General features: G+C 27.8%; 4 protein-coding genes across 4 annotated transcripts; all 4 read left to right on the top strand.

Moving 5' to 3' along the window:
• The first annotated feature begins 102 nt into the window (after positions 1 to 102).
• On the top strand, positions 103 to 5,532 carry LOC145751619 (solute carrier family 68 member 1-like). The gene is made up of 10 exons (XM_082567805.1): positions 103 to 285; positions 832 to 1,000; positions 1,413 to 1,561; positions 1,739 to 1,863; positions 2,209 to 2,386; positions 2,529 to 2,651; positions 2,816 to 2,970; positions 3,283 to 3,366; positions 4,154 to 4,249; positions 4,652 to 5,532. Exons 1-10 carry the CDS (start codon positions 121 to 123, stop codon positions 4,854 to 4,856), a joined length of 1,449 nt encoding a protein of 482 aa, XP_082423931.1. The 5' UTR covers positions 103 to 120; the 3' UTR covers positions 4,857 to 5,532.
• A 3,925-nt stretch (positions 5,533 to 9,457) lies between these two features.
• On the top strand, positions 9,458 to 9,997 carry LOC145750303 (extracellular matrix protein 2-like). The gene has a single exon (XM_082566300.1). The coding sequence runs from the start codon at positions 9,504 to 9,506 to the stop codon at positions 9,987 to 9,989; it is 486 nt and encodes a 161-aa protein (XP_082422426.1). The 5' UTR covers positions 9,458 to 9,503; the 3' UTR covers positions 9,990 to 9,997.
• A 95-nt stretch (positions 9,998 to 10,092) lies between these two features.
• On the top strand, positions 10,093 to 12,079 carry LOC145750302 (ubiquinone biosynthesis protein COQ4 homolog, mitochondrial-like). The gene is made up of 5 exons (XM_082566299.1): positions 10,093 to 10,357; positions 10,565 to 10,764; positions 10,868 to 10,976; positions 11,272 to 11,374; positions 11,817 to 12,079. The coding sequence occupies exons 1-5, from the start codon at positions 10,255 to 10,257 to the stop codon at positions 11,983 to 11,985; spliced, it is 684 nt and encodes a 227-aa protein (XP_082422425.1). The 5' UTR covers positions 10,093 to 10,254; the 3' UTR covers positions 11,986 to 12,079.
• A 721-nt stretch (positions 12,080 to 12,800) lies between these two features.
• On the top strand, positions 12,801 to 17,072 carry LOC145751661 (exonuclease 3'-5' domain-containing protein 2-like). Its single transcript, XM_082567858.1, has 12 exons — positions 12,801 to 13,033; positions 13,561 to 13,746; positions 13,839 to 13,948; positions 14,107 to 14,215; positions 14,340 to 14,632; positions 14,821 to 14,927; positions 15,178 to 15,343; positions 15,795 to 15,927; positions 16,270 to 16,330; positions 16,413 to 16,548; positions 16,614 to 16,686; positions 16,941 to 17,072. The coding sequence occupies exons 1-12, from the start codon at positions 12,809 to 12,811 to the stop codon at positions 17,064 to 17,066; spliced, it is 1,725 nt and encodes a 574-aa protein (XP_082423984.1). The 5' UTR covers positions 12,801 to 12,808; the 3' UTR covers positions 17,067 to 17,072.
• The last annotated feature ends 154 nt before the right edge of the window (positions 17,073 to 17,226 follow it).

The raw sequence follows: 17,226 nt of genomic DNA on the forward strand, positions 1-17,226 counted from the left end.
TTCTTAAAAATATTATTTTTAACAGTAAAAAATAGAAGTTTAAAATTATCAAATAACCCATATCACGAACTTTTATTTCAATATTGTTTCAACAGATTTAAAAATTGGTATTTTATTTAAATGCGAAGATTTCGTCGCAGTAAAATGGCACTTCATCGTAATGCAGTTGCCTATGCTGCAACCTCCCTTGCTTCTGCAATGATGAACTCTGTCTTTTTTTTCTATTACGTTAAACTTTTTTTGGATAAATATAATGTCACGGAAAGTTGGTTTCAGTTTGCCCAGGTTAGGAATTTTTAAAGCATTGTTAATTATTATTTATTGTTTTATTATCACCAGCAGCATGGTGTAGTGGTAAAAACACTTGCTACACCACCATGAGGTCGTGGGTTCAATCCCCACTGCTCTCATGCTGTAGTGCCCTTGAGCAAGGTGCTATAAACAGTAAGAACTCCTGCTGAGCCAGCACTTATCACCAGCATATTTATCAGGTAATTATAATCTTTAAAATATCCCAAAATTGCTAAAGGCAACTTAAGACTGGGCCAAAATAACTCATGTTACTCTATGTTTAGGTCGCGCATTCGACCTTTCCACATCGAGGATAAAAATATATACAAAAAAAATTATCTAATTATTTTGGTTTGTCGATTAATGAAAATCTTAATTTGCTTTTGAATTATGCATATCTTTAAAATTGCAAGCAATTGTATCTAGATAGCTTAAAATTAATTTATTTAAATAAGTAAAAAAATTAGTTGGCCATCTAGTTTGCAAACATTTGCCTCATAAAAGAAAACTCAAGCTCAATATTTACCCAATTTTTTTAAGGTGGTATATATGCTGTGGAATGCTATAAATGATCCTCTGTTTGGTTATTTTCAAGATAACTCGAATTGGTCATTTTGTCGAAGTAGAAAAAAAGCTATTTATTATGGTGCCCCAATTTGGGCCTTAACATTTTTGTTGCCTTGGTTTGCATGGGGAGATTATAAAAATGGTAAAGAAAAGTTTAGTTTTAGCAAGTACTTACATTTAAAACATATATTTATCAATCATGTATTTATACAAATTTGTATTTTTAACCAAGATAAATTAAAGGAAAAACTCTTGTTAGCAATGATATTTGGCACGAAGGTAGTGGTATATATATATAATACTGTCCTAGCATTTTGACTTATTTATATATAAATAGTTATATAGTTTATAGTCTTTAAATAAACTAATTATTATTTCAAGGCTTCGGCAAATGTTTTATTACATTAAGATTTTTATGGAAATTTATATTTTTCTAATTGCGATAACTAATACATATTGTAAATGCGATGGGTAATACGAGTTTTTCATTTTTTTACCTTTACATTTCCAAATTATGTTTCGTTTAAAAGGTTGAAAATTTTGTTTTTTATTAGGTCCTGCTTGGATTCCAGGTATTCATTTGACAATAACCTTATGTGCTTATGATGCTTTACTAACCTATGTTTTACTTGCACAATGCGCACTTTTTGCTGAGATTTCAACAAAACATGAAGACAGATTACAACTTGTTAAATATCAACAGGTTTAATAATTTTTTTTTAAAATCTAAAAAAAGAAATTAAATAAAATTGTATAATAGTTTTGTAATAAAAAATCTATATTTGGCCTATTTTTTTTCTTATTTCAGTAGAATTTTATGTTTCAAGTTTAGTTGAAGTAATTTTTTTTAAATTTGTTAAAATACCAAATTTTGTTGCAGGTTGCGTCATTAATTGGTAGCAGTAGTGTGTTTTTATCAAGTGTTGCATCACATAACATGACTAATATGTTTAACTTACAAGTTTACTGTGTATGTATTGCCTTTGCCGCTTTCCTGTGTATGAGGTAGGTTTACAGTGGTAGGTTTTTTTTGTAACAACAAAGAGTTAAAAGATAATTTAGTAAAATTTATGCTGGGTCATGGAAATAAAAAAAATAATTAAAAGTATATACCACTCTGCAAGTCTGCAACTGTATATATTTTGGGTTAATAGCTTATAACAATTGTAGTTTTTTATAAGGTTATGTAGTTTAATTTTAATAATAAATAATAATTTGTTTATCTGGGCACAAATAATAACAACTATATAAAACCAATGTTAGTGACTTGTGAGCAAATATAATTAAATTGCATGGTGTGATTTATATTTTGAAAATAAGAATAAATTTTACATTACAATTGTAATTTAGATATACTGGATTAAATGTTCATACTAAGTATGAAAGTGGTGATGTTATTTCAGCATCAAACCCTATAGCAGAACCAATAACCAATGTAGATATGAGTACTGGGGGAGCTTATACCATTACCAAACAAATTCTATCAAATAAAAACTTTTTATCATTTGTCTTTATGAACTTTTTTCAAGTAAGAAAAAAAAATTGCATTTTTTATGTATTTAACTAGTTAATTAACCGCCCTCAAGCTGCATTTTACTATTTATAATATGATAATTTATGCTGTTTTGTACTAATTATGGACATATGTCAATCGATTTTTTTATTTATAGGTATTTCATGTTACATTTAATTCAAATTTTTTGCTGATTTTTGCAAATCATCTCATACCAAAAGATGCACTACCTCCGATAGCTATGAGTATTTTGTATGGTTCATCTTTTATTTTACCCCAGGTACATTCAGAACTGATTTTTTAAACTTATTTGTCTTTTAAAAACAGTATTTTTATTAGAAATTTAAATACTGATGTAATTAAACTGTATTTTTTTTTCTTGATTATAATATATAAATTATTTTTCATTGAATTGCTTTTAAGTAACTGGTTTTGCTATTTAAGTTGATGATATTTTTTGGTGGAAATATATTGCTAAAGATGGGTGCCCACAGGGTAGTAATGTGTTCATTTATGATTCAAATTTTTATGGCATTATTTGTATACCTTACTGGTGGAGCTTCGTATTGGATACTTGCTGCATTTTTTATTCTTGACATGTGAGTAAATGCTAACCAATGCATTCACAAAAATTCTTGTTTATTTAAATGTATTATAATGTTATCAAAAAAAGTTATATTAATTAAAGTAATTTACAAACACTAACATACTACCAAAAAACTTTTAGTTGTTACCACAATATATTTTTCTTAATTAAATTATTTACAATGACCCCTTTCTTAGATATAAAAGCACCTAAATTGACCCTTTTCTAAGATAAACGTATTAATCCAATCCTAATATAATATAAAAAAGACTTAAATGTATATTTGGATTTTACTTTGTTGACATGCGTATTCAAATTTTTTTAGGAGTATACCATCAGCAGCGTTTAGTTTATTTAATATTCCACTTTCAGACATTATTGATGAGGATTTAAAACTTCACAGCAGAAGGTAGGTCAATAAAAGATGCTGATTTGTAATTTTTAATTTTGCAATTCCTATCAATTACACAATTTTTGTATGTAACCTAAGTTGTTTATACTAGGCAATTTTCCACCTTTTAACCTGCATGTGAATTGTTGGTATATAGCCCAACCAATATATGCCAGTAAAAATTAACTCGTTTACCACTAATGTTAGTTTCCTTATTTTTGAACCCTTAAAATAGTACATACATGCAGTTGTCCACTAAGCTTAGTTATGTACAATATCGCTAAAAATTTGATTAGAAAACCCAATCCCATAGTCTGGTATACTGGTCATGGAAGTGGACTATGGGACAAAAAGTTTAAAATTTAAGCGGTATTTATGTTTTAAATTTGAGGGGTATTTATGCCAAACTTTCGCTCTTAAGTTCGTTTACAAATAGCTTAAAACGCGTCACAACAGCATACCCTCATTCAATTAATATGGCACCGTTGTGTAGTGGTAAAAACACTTGCTACACCACCATGAGGTCGTGGGTTTAATCCCCACTGCTCTCATGCTGTAGCGCCCTTAAGTAAGGCGCTATAAACGGTATGAACTCCTGCTGAAATAGCTCTTAGTCAGCAGCATAATTACCGGGCAACTATTATCTTTAAAATATCCCAAACTGCCACACTCAACTCAAGACTGGGTTGAAACTACTGTAACTCTATGTTCAGGTTGCGCATTCGAGCTTCCCACATCAAGGATAAAAATATATACAAAAAAAAAAATATATATAAGATTTTTAAAACAACTCAACTGTATTTAGTCATCCACAATCTTCTATGGTGTTTGGAACAAATGCACTTATAACAAAACCAGCTAATTCCTTAGCTCCAATGATTGTTGTTTCCCTATTAAACAGGTTTGTACTGTTAGTTTTTAAATTGTAGTTGTTGCTAGGCTTTTTGTAGTTGACACATATCACATAGCGTAATAACTATATTTTTTTTTAAGTTGTAAAAAATGTGGTACTTATACAACAAATAGTTAATTTTTACATAACAATTTTTCGCAAATGCACCTCTCCGCAGGTTAGTTAATTTTTTGAAAAAACAACTAATGTACTTTGTTTTTTATTTTAATTGTTGGCAGAAAACCATTTTAGTTAAAGCAAAAAAAACATAGTTGCTTTAAAACATAGAAAATATTATCACATTAGCGATATTTAAAACTGCAAGCATATTAAATTGCTGTAGAGCATATTTAAGTGTGTAATAAACATATTTATTAATTTTGTATGTTAATTTTTTTTTCAATGTTTAAGCTATGGATATGAGCGTTTAAAAAGTTACACAGAACCAGGCACTCACTCCACCGAAGATTTATCTGGTTTGAGCGAATTACATAATAAGATGTTTCAACTTATTTGCCTGGTTCCAATTGCAGTATCTGTGTTTCAAATTATTGTCTGGAGTTTTTACGGATTAAGAAACAGTCATACAATGGAGTCAAAATATGTTGAGTCTTAAATTTCATAGTGTATTGCTTCCTGAAATTTAACAATGTGAATGCAGTACCACACACATATGTTTCTTATTTTATGACACAGGTTTTTATTTAAAAATCCTACTATTTAACTATACCCACGTGGCATAGGAACTACAGTTTTAGGTAAGCTACATATATTAATGAGATAAAATTGGTGGTTTATATTTACACAGTTTAGCACTGTTAGTACATGGTATTATTTAAGTACTGGTACAAAAAAACGTTAAAATCCCGGTTTTGCAAAAAAAATCAATTCACATCGAAATTTTTTTAAAGTTTTAAATCAGTTTTACTACCAATATTGTATTAATTGCTTTGTGTTTATTTTTAATTGCTTTATTTAATCATTAGCTTAGATTTTTTCAAATGTAGTGGTTTGTTTTAGTTTTGCATCAAGCTTATATATTGGTGATGTGCTATGCAAATAAATGGAATTTTATCCAGTTCATCACATAGTTAAATTTGCACAGTTTAAACAACGCACAAAAAATATTATTCTTATTATTTTATAAGTTTTTACATAGATTTTTAACTAAAAAATGTTAACTAAGTTATGTTTTTGAACTGATTTAAATCTTTTAAAGTGTGAAATTTATATAGTTTGATATAAGTTTGGTGTATTTTATAATCAGTATGCTTGCTTTTTGTTCAAATATATTTCAAATAATTAACTTGTGATTTTTAATACTGTCCATAAAAAACAATGAAAATTAGGAGAAAGATGTATCGATACTTTTTGAAAATTTTGTGGTAATTTTTGTTGTTGCTCAGAATCATAAACAAATACGCGCCATGTTTATTAAAATGTTTTTAAGATCCTACTTTTAAAAACAAAGATCATGTAAGGGGGAAAAACATGTAACAATTTATTTATTGTTGTGTTGGAGTTTTTATCAACCTTAAAATAGGACGCAAGTAAAATTTGGAACAGGGCTTTTTAAGGATTCATGAACCTCAAAGTGCGAACCAGTGGTCAATACCAAAGTATATATATAAACAAAAGTAGTTTAACACGTGATCGGAAATAAAATTAGAAGATCAAAATGGCTCTTAGAAATGCATTACAGGTATAGGAAAAAACACGAATATCCCGTTTTACAAAAATTCCTTACGTAGAAATGTAAAAATTTCATCGGAATTCCATTTTAATAATATTTTAACATTTTTACGCGCAGTTTTTTCGTGTACTGTTGTTATTTAATAGAGATATAATTAAAATAAAAGTAAAAAAGAAATAAAATAATTAAAAAATGTCAAAAATGTTGTTTACTAAACACTATTACGTCATAAAACACATTGTTGTATGAATGGAAATTGGGGACAAACTTAAATAATACTCAGGGAATGCGACAATTTTTTAAGAAAATACAATTTTCTATTTTGAATATAAATTTTTGCGTATAAAAGTGTCAAAATATTAGTATAATAGAATTCTGGTTAAATTTTTAGGTTCCCATGTTAGAAATTTTTGTTAATCAAAATATTCGTGTTTTTTCCTATGCCTGTAATGCATTTTTAAGACCCATTTTGGTCTTCATGAATCGGAAAAATGACGTAACAATCCGGTTGAATCAGTTGTACTACTTGTGACCAAAGTATATATAAACACAAGTAGTACAACTGATTCAACCAGATTGTTACGTCATTTTACCGATTCATGGAGACCAAAATGGGTCTCAAAAATGCATTACATGCATAGGAAAAAACACGAATATATTGATTTACAAAAATTTCTAACACGGACACCTAAAAATTTAACCAGAATTTTATTATACTAATATTTTGACACTTTTATACGCAAAAATTTTTATTAAAAATAAAAAATTATATTTTCTCAAAGAAATTGTCGCATGCCTTGAAGCGCCTGGGACATCATAAAGTAACTTGACTTTGATAAAGTCGTTGGGTCTTCGAAAAAAAAAAATTAGAAAAAAAATTTTGTTATGACGTGTTTTTATAAAGTTAGGGGCGGTTGAAATCGTACTACACCAAAATCCTAACAAATTCATTGTGACGTCAGAGGTGGCCCTTAGGCCCAAAAATAACAAATATTTTGCTGTTTGCACTGTGTTTATTTTAACTTTAAACGTATTTTAATCAAATTTTTTATGTATTTTTCAACAAAATGTTTAATTTGTAACTCGGGTAGCCTTGCCTACAAAAATAATATCGTATATGGTATAAAAAACATTACAAAGCTTATTAGTAGTGCGTGCGCACATTTTTATTCAAAACGGAGCGTAATTGTACAATTGCGCAGTTTACAAATAACAAAAGTTGGCAAATGATTTATTTTAAAGTTTTTTATCTTGTATTTACTACATTTATGCAAAATTGTGTTTTAGTTTCGTATAGAAATAGTTTGTGTAACGTGAGGTAAAAAACAAAAAAATATAAGCTACTCGAAAATATTAAAATTGTCACAACAAATCCTTTGTGACGTTAACAATAATTACAAAGAAATACGCTGAGGACAAAATATTAAGAGTCATGGCAAAAAAAGTACCTTATTTAGTCTAAATTTAAAAAGTTTCGTTTAAATATTTTGTATTTAATAAAAACTAAAAAAATACAGTGAAAACATATCTGGTCGGGGGCCGTAAGAATGCTGATGCATTAGGCAAAATGTTTAGTTTCCACGAATTCCCGGGAATCAAAAATTGTGCGTCATATGATTCAGTTTGTGCAAACGATACGATTTTAAAAGAGTGGCAAACATCATCACGTTGTAAAATTCCCCTTTTTCTAAATATTTATGTTAATATTTCAAACATCCTCATGTTTTATTATTTCTTTTAATAACTCTAAGATTTTTTTTAAATAGTTCTAACCCCATCGCATAAGTTGTCAGTAGACCACATGCCTTTACTTCTAATAATTAGTAAAAAAAGGATAAAGCATTCTTTTAAATAAATCTAAATTAAAAACTAACTTGTGATAAGATTCCTTAATTGCATGACACCATAATTTTTTGTTCTAAACGAAATAGGCTGTTTCTAAAATCCATGGATTAAGGAAAACACCATTCAAGCCTAGGTGTAAGCAGTTTTGCAAGCAAGCACTTTTGTTTTACTGTTCAGTTTTCTAATTTTTCTACAGCATACTGATTGGAAAACTGAACTTATACAAAAACACAGTTGTCACATGGCACTTTATTTACATAAAAACTTATTGTTAAATAAATAAAAAAACAAAAAAGACGACTTAGCTTTGCTGTTTAGCAGTAAGGCTAAGTGATACTAAATATTTTTTAAATTGTTTCATAAAAAGCAGGAGCTACTTATAATATGTATTTATTTTAACTGATTTAAGTATTTTAAATAAGTTCACAGATATTATAAACATCTTACTAGTTCATATTTTACAGCCTGCCTTCACGCAAACTTGATTTAAAATCCTCAAACACGTGTGTGCTAACAATTTCAGATTTGTTTACCCTTTCCAACTTGGCCTCAAAATACTTGGAATATAACATATATTCGAAAAAAGTTCCATTTCCCAAAAAAGATTCATTAAAAAAAACTGAATCATATTTGCTTTCTTCTTGGCAAAACATATTAACGCCGATAAAATAAAAATATTTCTGTACACGCGCTTAAATCAAAAATTTATTTTCTATCCAAAATGGCCACGTTAGGCCACTTCTGACGTCACAAGTAAATTCACAACGGTTCGTGGGATTTTAACAGTATTTATTTTTAAATTACTGTAACTTTCCCAAACTGAAATAAAATTAAGATATTTTTTGTAAATAAATTACAAAAAATATAAACTTTTGTCGTAAATGCAAAAATATACTTTTACTAACGTTTGCAAAATGCATGTCCCAGGGGCTTTAAGTATTATTTAAGTTTGTCCCCAATTTCCATTCATACAACAATATGTTTTATGACGTAATAGTGTTTAGTAAACAACATTTTAGATATTTTTTTATTATTTTATTTCTTTTTTACTTTTATTTTAATTATATCTCTATTTAATAATAACCACTACACGAAAAAAACTGCGCGTAAAAATGTTAAAATATTTATAAAATGGAATTCCGGTGAAACTTTTAGATTTCTACGTAAGGAATTCTTGATAAACGGGATGTTCGTGTTTTTTCCTATACCTGTAATGCATTCCTAAGGCCCATTTTGATCTTCTAATTTTATTTTTGGTCACGTGTTAAACTACTTTTGTTTATATATATACTTTGGTCAACACATGTTGATATTTAATTAAAAAATACAACTTGGTTTTAAAACAAAAATTCACTTATATGACGTCACGAAACGATATTTTATGACCTTTGTATACTGAAAAACAAGTGTGCCATATTTTGTTACCAACGCTGTTTTATTATTGCGTTGTTTTTAAATCATCTTTTTGGTGTAAGAATGTTGTCTCATACAAAAAATATATTTATATATATATATAAACACAAGTAATTTATTTAAATTAACCAGATTGTTACGTTATTTTTGTGGTTTGTTTGTTTGCAAATGGCAAAATGGGTTTCATGTGTGCTGTACACTTTTACATAAAAACCTCAATTTGTAATCATATGTTTACATTAATTGGTGTTTTTATTTTTAGTTTTATGCTCGAAAAAAGCAATTTAAATTGTAAAACCTTTTATTTAAACTATGGAAAGTGCTGCTTTAGTTGCTCGAAGGTGTATGGAAGCACAAGAAACCGGAATAGCAGATTTATCTAATTGTTCCTTAATTGAAGTGCCACAAGCCCTATACTTGTTTTTAAAAAGTACTGTGGTTACAAAAATTGATTTATCTGGTAATTTATTAAAACGAATTCCCAGCAAGTTGTTTAAGGAATTTCCGAATTTAGAAGAGGGTAATTTTTCGAAAAACAAAACATTAACAAAGTTCCCGGAAGAGATTTTGATGTTGGAAAAGTTGACAAGCTTAAATCTATCTGAAAATCAGTTTGATCATGTACCTCGCTTGAACTCAACATTAAAAATTTTAGATCTGTCAAAAAACTTGTTGGAATCCCTTTCAATTGATGCAGCTGAAGCATTAAGTAAATTAGATACAGTTGACATTTCTGAAAACAATTTTAATGAGGAATCAAAAAAGATATTAAGCAATTACCCTCAAATAAAGACTTAAAGCAAAATATGTTAGGTGTAAGTTATAACATACAACCTTGTTTAGGGCCATCCATTATTTAAGTTTTTATGCCTACAATTGTTTAATTAAAGTTCACTTTTAAGTTTATTAAATTTGCATGAAGCCATTATATGTTGTATGCATGAAACAACTAAATTCTCCATTTTGTTTAGATAATAGATAGATACATTTTGTAACTGAAAAACTATAAAGGAAATCATGCTAGAAACAGCTTAAAATTTTCTAAAAGATTTTATATTTAAAAATGGCTTCACTTTACCCGCATCACATACCAACTTCTTCTTTGCAACGTGTCTTGCTTGCTGCAGGATCTGCTGTTGCAGCACTAAAAGACCCACACAGAGGAGGTTACTTTTAAAGTTTATTGCAAATACTTCTTAACTTTGCAAAACTATTAAATAAAAAAACTTTGTAAAACTTTACATTTTAAATTATAAAAGTAATAACATATTGAAAAACCGAAGCGCCAGTTAAAAAGAGGGATTTTACATAAAATAACACTTTTATATGCCTTAACCTATATAGATTTATTTACAAAATCAACATTTTTCTAGATATGGTTGCAGTTTGTGGAGAAACAACTGCATATCAAGCTTTGCATTATGTAAAATATAAAATGGAAAACCATGAAACTGGACGAAGAATTTTAAAGGAGAGGCCGAGATTGAATTCTTCTGTGATAAACATTAAACATTTAAGGACTTTGCCAAAAAACACATTTGGTAAAATGTACACTGAAATGCTAGACAAGTATGTAAGTATAATTTGGAAATGAGTAGGGCTGTGCAGTTTTGATTTGTTTTGTTAAAATTTCATACTGGATTTATTAATTTAATATGATTAACAACCTACATTAGAATATCAGCCCAGATACCAGAAGACCTGTACAGTTTATTAATGATCCGGATCTATCCTATGTTCTTCAACGATATCGTGAAGTTCATGATTTCAATCACTTAATTTTAGGTATATATACATATATACTAGTTTTTTATTTAATTTTTAAATAATGATATATAACTATTTTTTTTTAAATGGTAAGCATAATTTTAAAACTGTCTACATATCCTTACTGAAAAATGTAACTTCACAAAAGAAGAGGGAATTAAACTCCAGATCTTTTGTGTAATGGCACAGAATTAAGTAACTATTCTTTTTTCCTTTAACTATTTGTTTAAGTAGGTATTTTCTGGTCAATAGTTTCATTTGTAAGATATTTGCATTTAACAATCCTTTAAAAACTAAATTTATTTGATTAAAGATCAACCAACTAATCTTCGTGGTGAGGTGGCAGTTAAATGGTTCGAGTCGATACAAACCAAACTTCCAATGTGCTGGCTTGCTACTGTGGGTGGTTTAGCAAAGTAATATTAACTTTTGGATAATTTTTTATAGTTAAGTAAATACAGAAAAAAATAACCAAAAAACTGGATTTTTATTAAACTTGGTATAGTTGTCAATTTTACTTGTTGTATTTTTTAATGTTGCATATATTTCCTTGTTATCTAGTGAAGTTTTGAAAAATACCTGCTATCCCAAACCAGTTGTGGGTTGCCTTTGTCTCATTTGAATATTAAAAATCACAACTTAACATTCAATCAACCGACTGGTTTTGGCCTAAGTAGAAATTAACTCTGTTTATGGCGCCCTTTTCATGGTGCTGCGACATCGAACCAGTTGGTATTTATCCAGTTGCATTGTGTTAGCCTAATAATACTAGACCTGGCCACCATCTAATAAAACGCATTAAACCTGATTTGACACAGCGCTTTACAACTTTAATCGCATATTTATTTTGTGTTTTAGATTAAACAAAAAAAGAAGAATGTCCCTTTTAAAAAGTGATATTCCTTGGATAACTAAGGCGGCCAAGTCATCAAATTTTTTCATGAATATTTATTTTGAAGAAGAATTTGATAAAGACATTCAAACAATTCGCGATGAACTAAATCTACAAATTAAACCAAGAAAATAATTTTTTTATTATTTTAGTTAATTTATAAATATATTTATTTACATTTAATTAAATGAGAAGTCCATTTTTTTGTTTGCGTTTAATAAATAAAGTGAAAATTTGCTGTTGTAATTTTTTCAAAAGAAACAATAATTCTTTAAGGATGTAATTGTGTGATATAATAGTATAGTATTGGTGTGGCAGGTCTTTTTTGTCCAATTTTTAGGTCGTTTAATGTCAAATTTTTAAGCTTCAATTTAGGAATTACATCAATAATATTATTCTAATACGAAAATGACTTAGATTTTGAAAAACACATTTTTAATAAATCAACGCAAAAAAACAATTAATTTTACTATGTTTTTTTCAATAATGTGTTTTAATTTTTATCAAGTGATTTTAAAATTAATAATTTCGACCGGCAGCGTGGTGTAGTGGTAAGAACACTTGCTACACCACACATGGGGTCGTAGGTTCAATTATGAACTCCTGCTGAGCCAGCACTTAATCAGCAGAAAATTACCGGACAATTATAATCTATAATATCCCAAACTGCCACAGTCAACTCGAGACTGGGTCGGAGTAACTGATGTTACTCTATGTTTAAGTCGCGCATTCGACGTTCCCACATCGAGGATAAAGATATATATACAAAAAAAAACTTTGGCAACACTTTGGTTACGAACTTTCACTCGAGACTCTGTTTCACGTGTAAATGTTTTTTTATGTTTACGTTTTGAAACCAAGGATTAACAGGGTAGTTACTTTCGATTAAGAGGAAATGGAGTTATAAATTTAAACAGCAGCAATTTTTTTTTATTTTTAGAATATTTGTAAATTGATTATGTTTTTATCAGTACATTCAAAATACATTGGAAGTGTTTTTATTGGTTTAACAATCGGTGGTTCTGTTTGTTATTATTTTATGAAAAGTTCGAAACGAAACATCGAATCCTGTTTTAAATTAAGTTGGCCATTTTTTCAGTCTATCAACTGTAAAACTCACATTATTAAATGCTTTAAAGATTTTAATAGTGTATTACATGATTTTATTGAAGAAACAAACAAGGTAACTTAAAGTTCTTCTTCTAGTTTTTAATCTACAACATGGAAAAAATTAACATTGATCACCCTGCTGTTTAAACACGTTAAATTTGCGCTTTCGGATTATAGTGATTTTAACTGCTCCAGACATAAAAGCATTGGGAATTTTACCCAATCAGCCAGTACTTTACGCAGTAGAACAAATTTTTTAACCACTCTCTCTTGCAACTTTCAAACTTACTAAGAATTTATTTATCATTTAACGATAAAATTAAGTTATGACTATTTTTCATTAATTCATTAAATATTGCACATTAAAATAAAAACGGGGCAACTCTAGGTAATTTTTTAACAAAATCTGTAAAGCACTCTTATTTTTATTTTTTACACATTGATGTTTTGATTTGTTTATGTTGTTTTAAATCTGCTATAGCAATATTCAGAGTTTTTTTTACAATTCTTAACATTTTGTAATATATGTATATATAAACTATGTTTCACAGGATTAAAAATATTATTTTGGTTTGCATCTAACATTTAATCATATTAAAGGTAAAAGTAATAGGATTTGATTGTGAATGGACAACATTATCAGATGGCAGTGGTCATGCTGGTCCAGTGGCTTTGCTTCAAATTGCTACTTACACAGGACTTTGTTTGTTGATCAGGTTTAGTCATTACCAAGGAAAATTACCAGATGACATTCTTAATCTTTTAAAGGATAACAACATTTTAAAAGTTAGTTTTTTATTTTTTATATATATATTGTTTTTAATATTGCAAGGTAGGCTAATATGCCTACAAAAAGTTAACTGTTTTATGACAAAAAGGTTGGTGTTGGTCCTATTGAAGATGCTAAAAAGTTATTTTTTGATTATGGAATTGTGGTCACTGGCTGTATTGATTTGCGAGATTTGTCAATAAGAAACAGACAGACAAGGCAAGTTACCTGATTATTTGTTGTTGATTTTATTACCATTTTTTTCTTATATGATTTATCTAATTTTTTTAAATTTTCTAAACAAATATTTTAATATTGTATTTGCATAGACCATTATTTAGTCTAATTTAAAATAGAGTTTGATTATTTTGTTTTAGGTCCTTGAGTTTAAAAGGATTAGCTTTAACTTACTTAAATGAATCAATGAACAAATCTAAATCAATTCAATGCAGCAATTGGAATGTTGATACCCTTAGCAGTGCTCAGGTAGGGAAATGATAATTTTTTAGCTTTAGTATTTATATAAAATATTTTATTGAAGATTACAGCATCATTATTAACTAGAATTCTACTTATTATTGTGTTTATCAGATCTTTATTTTTAATGCAGATTTGTTATGCTGCCAATGATGCTGTAATTGCTGTACGAATATTTTCTGCAATAACTTCTGAAAAACTTAATCATTTGTCATTTTCAAAAAAGAAAACAATTTTAAATACAGCATTACATAGAGCACTTTGGGAAGTAATAAGCAACTTTTGCCAGATCTCAAAAGACTGCAAATTTAAAGACCAAAAAAAAACAAATAACAATGCAACTTCTAATTTAAAAATAGATCCTGTTTTAAATCATAAAAATAATGGTTACACTAATTATAAACCATTTAAATCATATTCAACAAGGTAAGTAAATTTTTATGTTGCCTCAAAAATATGTTATTCAACTTCGTGATTCATTTGCAATGTTTTTAACTTTTAATTGTCTTTAAACAAATTTTAATTTTTGACAGTTTTAAATTTTTTTAAAAACTGTAAACTACAAGTAATACAAAAAAAGGCTTTATCAGTATTGTTTTTAAAATGATTTTTAGAAAAAATCCTTTGTATGACAACTGTAAATTACAAGCACCAGATGGTCAACTTTTATCAACTTGTGATAAAAAAAAAGCTTTGTGGTATATTTATAAAGAATTGGCAGGTATGGTTAAAAAAATCAAGTTTATTTTGTAACGCATTAAATATATTGATTATTATGATTTTCCAAATTTTTTAATTTGCTAAACATAAAGTTTTCATATTTTGAATTTTTACAAATATAAATTTGGTAAGTCAATAAATCTACTGCAGTGTTGTTAATTTCATTGCAACCTTAAAAAAAGTGTTTAAACATATAATATAATAAAAATTGCTAGGCAGCTCTATATATTTAACCTCTTTTGTTTTTTTAGAAAAAGTCAAAGATGATCCATTTACAATTCGTCTTTTGTTTGAGCCTGCTGGTCGACCAACTTCAGATCGAGATTATTATTTATTTGATAAGGAAAACATCTGTGTTGTATGTGGTAGTGATGGATCAATTGTAAGAAAAAATGTCGTGCCTCATGAATATAGAAGGTAAAAACAATACTTAAATTTTTGGTAAAATTAAATTGTTTTAATTAAAATAAACTTAACATCTTAAATTAAAAATAAAGAATTATTATTACTTTTTTCAATTGTTGTTTTTCAATCAGTCAAGCGTTTTATTGTTGTCACATTTATTACCTTGACTCAGTTCTGTTTTGATTTTTGCAGGTATGGATATTATTGATTATAATTGCAGAACATTAATCTGTTATTTTTTGCTTATCAGGAGTTTATATGTACTGTTTTCAGCACCTTAAGATCAAACTAAGGAAAATTTTTATTACAAATTTGCTATTAATAAGTTTAACTAATATATAGTCAGCTTTACATATGATAATTTTAAATAGTTTATGTGTAACGTTTTTCAAATTTTTTTGTATATATATACATATTTTTAATTTTTTTTTTATATTTATTTTTTATGGATTAAAAAAAATAGACATTTTCCACTGGTAATGAAGGATCATGTCTCCCATGACATTCTTCCAATGTGTGTGCCCTGCCACCAAAAATCTGGTTACTATGACACCATTTTAAGAAATGTTATTGCTGATGAATATGTTGCTCCTTTGGTAAATTTATTTATTTTAGTGTAAACTACTTAATTTGTTAGCAATCAGCTATAACTGTTGGTAAATTTTGTCAGTGAGTAACTTTTTGTTTTCATCTTTTTTTTCGAGTTGCAACTTCAAATATAATACCTTAACATTAATTTCTGCAGATAATAAGTCATTATTTGTATTTTAAAGCCAACAACCCTTAAATGTATAAAATTAAAAAAACTCATCTTTAATTGTGTTTTTTGATTTGGTTGGGTTTGTTTATTAAATCCACTCAATAATCAAGTTGCATTTTTGTTACTGCCTTTTATAGGCTGCCATTTTGCTTTAGCCAAGATAAGATTTAATTTTTAGGGATCAAAACAAGCAGTGCAATTATTGGAAGACCCAGAAAGGAGATCTGTTAGATCCGCTGGTATACTAACACTAAATTTTTTGTGTTTTATTTTTTATTTAATAATTTAGCATGGTCTTTCATTTAAAAAATTATTGTTTAGGTCGTGCATTATTGGGAAAGAAAAATCAAATACCTGAACCACGAAAAAGTGAATTAGAAAAAGTGATTACTGATTTTTATTCAATTGACTCTATTTTAGATGTAAATATTGTTGATGCAGCAAATCTAGAGACAAGGTAACGTCACAAAGAAATTTAAAGCTTTTCAACTTTTCTAAGTTATATGTGTTAATTATTCCTAGATATAAAAACGAGGCTTATGTTAGACATGGAGAAAAGGTTGTCAGTACGTTATTGGCAGAATCAAAACTACAGGTTTGGTCCTTTCTTATCATTTTTTTCTAAACTTCTTTTATTTGTAAAAAAAAACTTATTTAATTATCCGCATACTAAACGGTAGGTCTTATTTAAAGGTTTTTAAATTTAACATACAGATATGGTATATTTGAATTATAAATCACTTTTAAAAATATTTTATCTAAAAAAAGAAAATTTTTTCTTTTCTTTTAGATATATATACTAATGATTTATGATATAAAAGTCATTTTAATGATGTTATTTTCTTTTAGGGTTTAATAGAATTTGAGAAAAGGTGGAGAGAACACTTTCTTAACACAATGAAACCCAAACACCTTCCTCATTTGTGGTCTGTTGAACACAATCACGATCGTGTTGTTATTAAAGACTATATCTAACAAAAACTAATTCATATTAGCAAAACATTCTGCTAAAACTTGAAATAAAAATTTAAAATCACTTTTTTTTTTGAAGCCAGAAAATGTTTTTCTTTTGCAAGTTGCATCAAATTGTGTTTTTTGTACATTATTTTTGCTATTAATTACTGCTATTAATCTT

This window comes from Corella eumyota, chromosome 4, assembly GCF_963082875.1.
Source record: "Corella eumyota chromosome 4, kaCorEumy4.1, whole genome shotgun sequence".
Lineage (NCBI taxonomy): Eukaryota > Metazoa > Chordata > Ascidiacea > Phlebobranchia > Corellidae > Corella > Corella eumyota.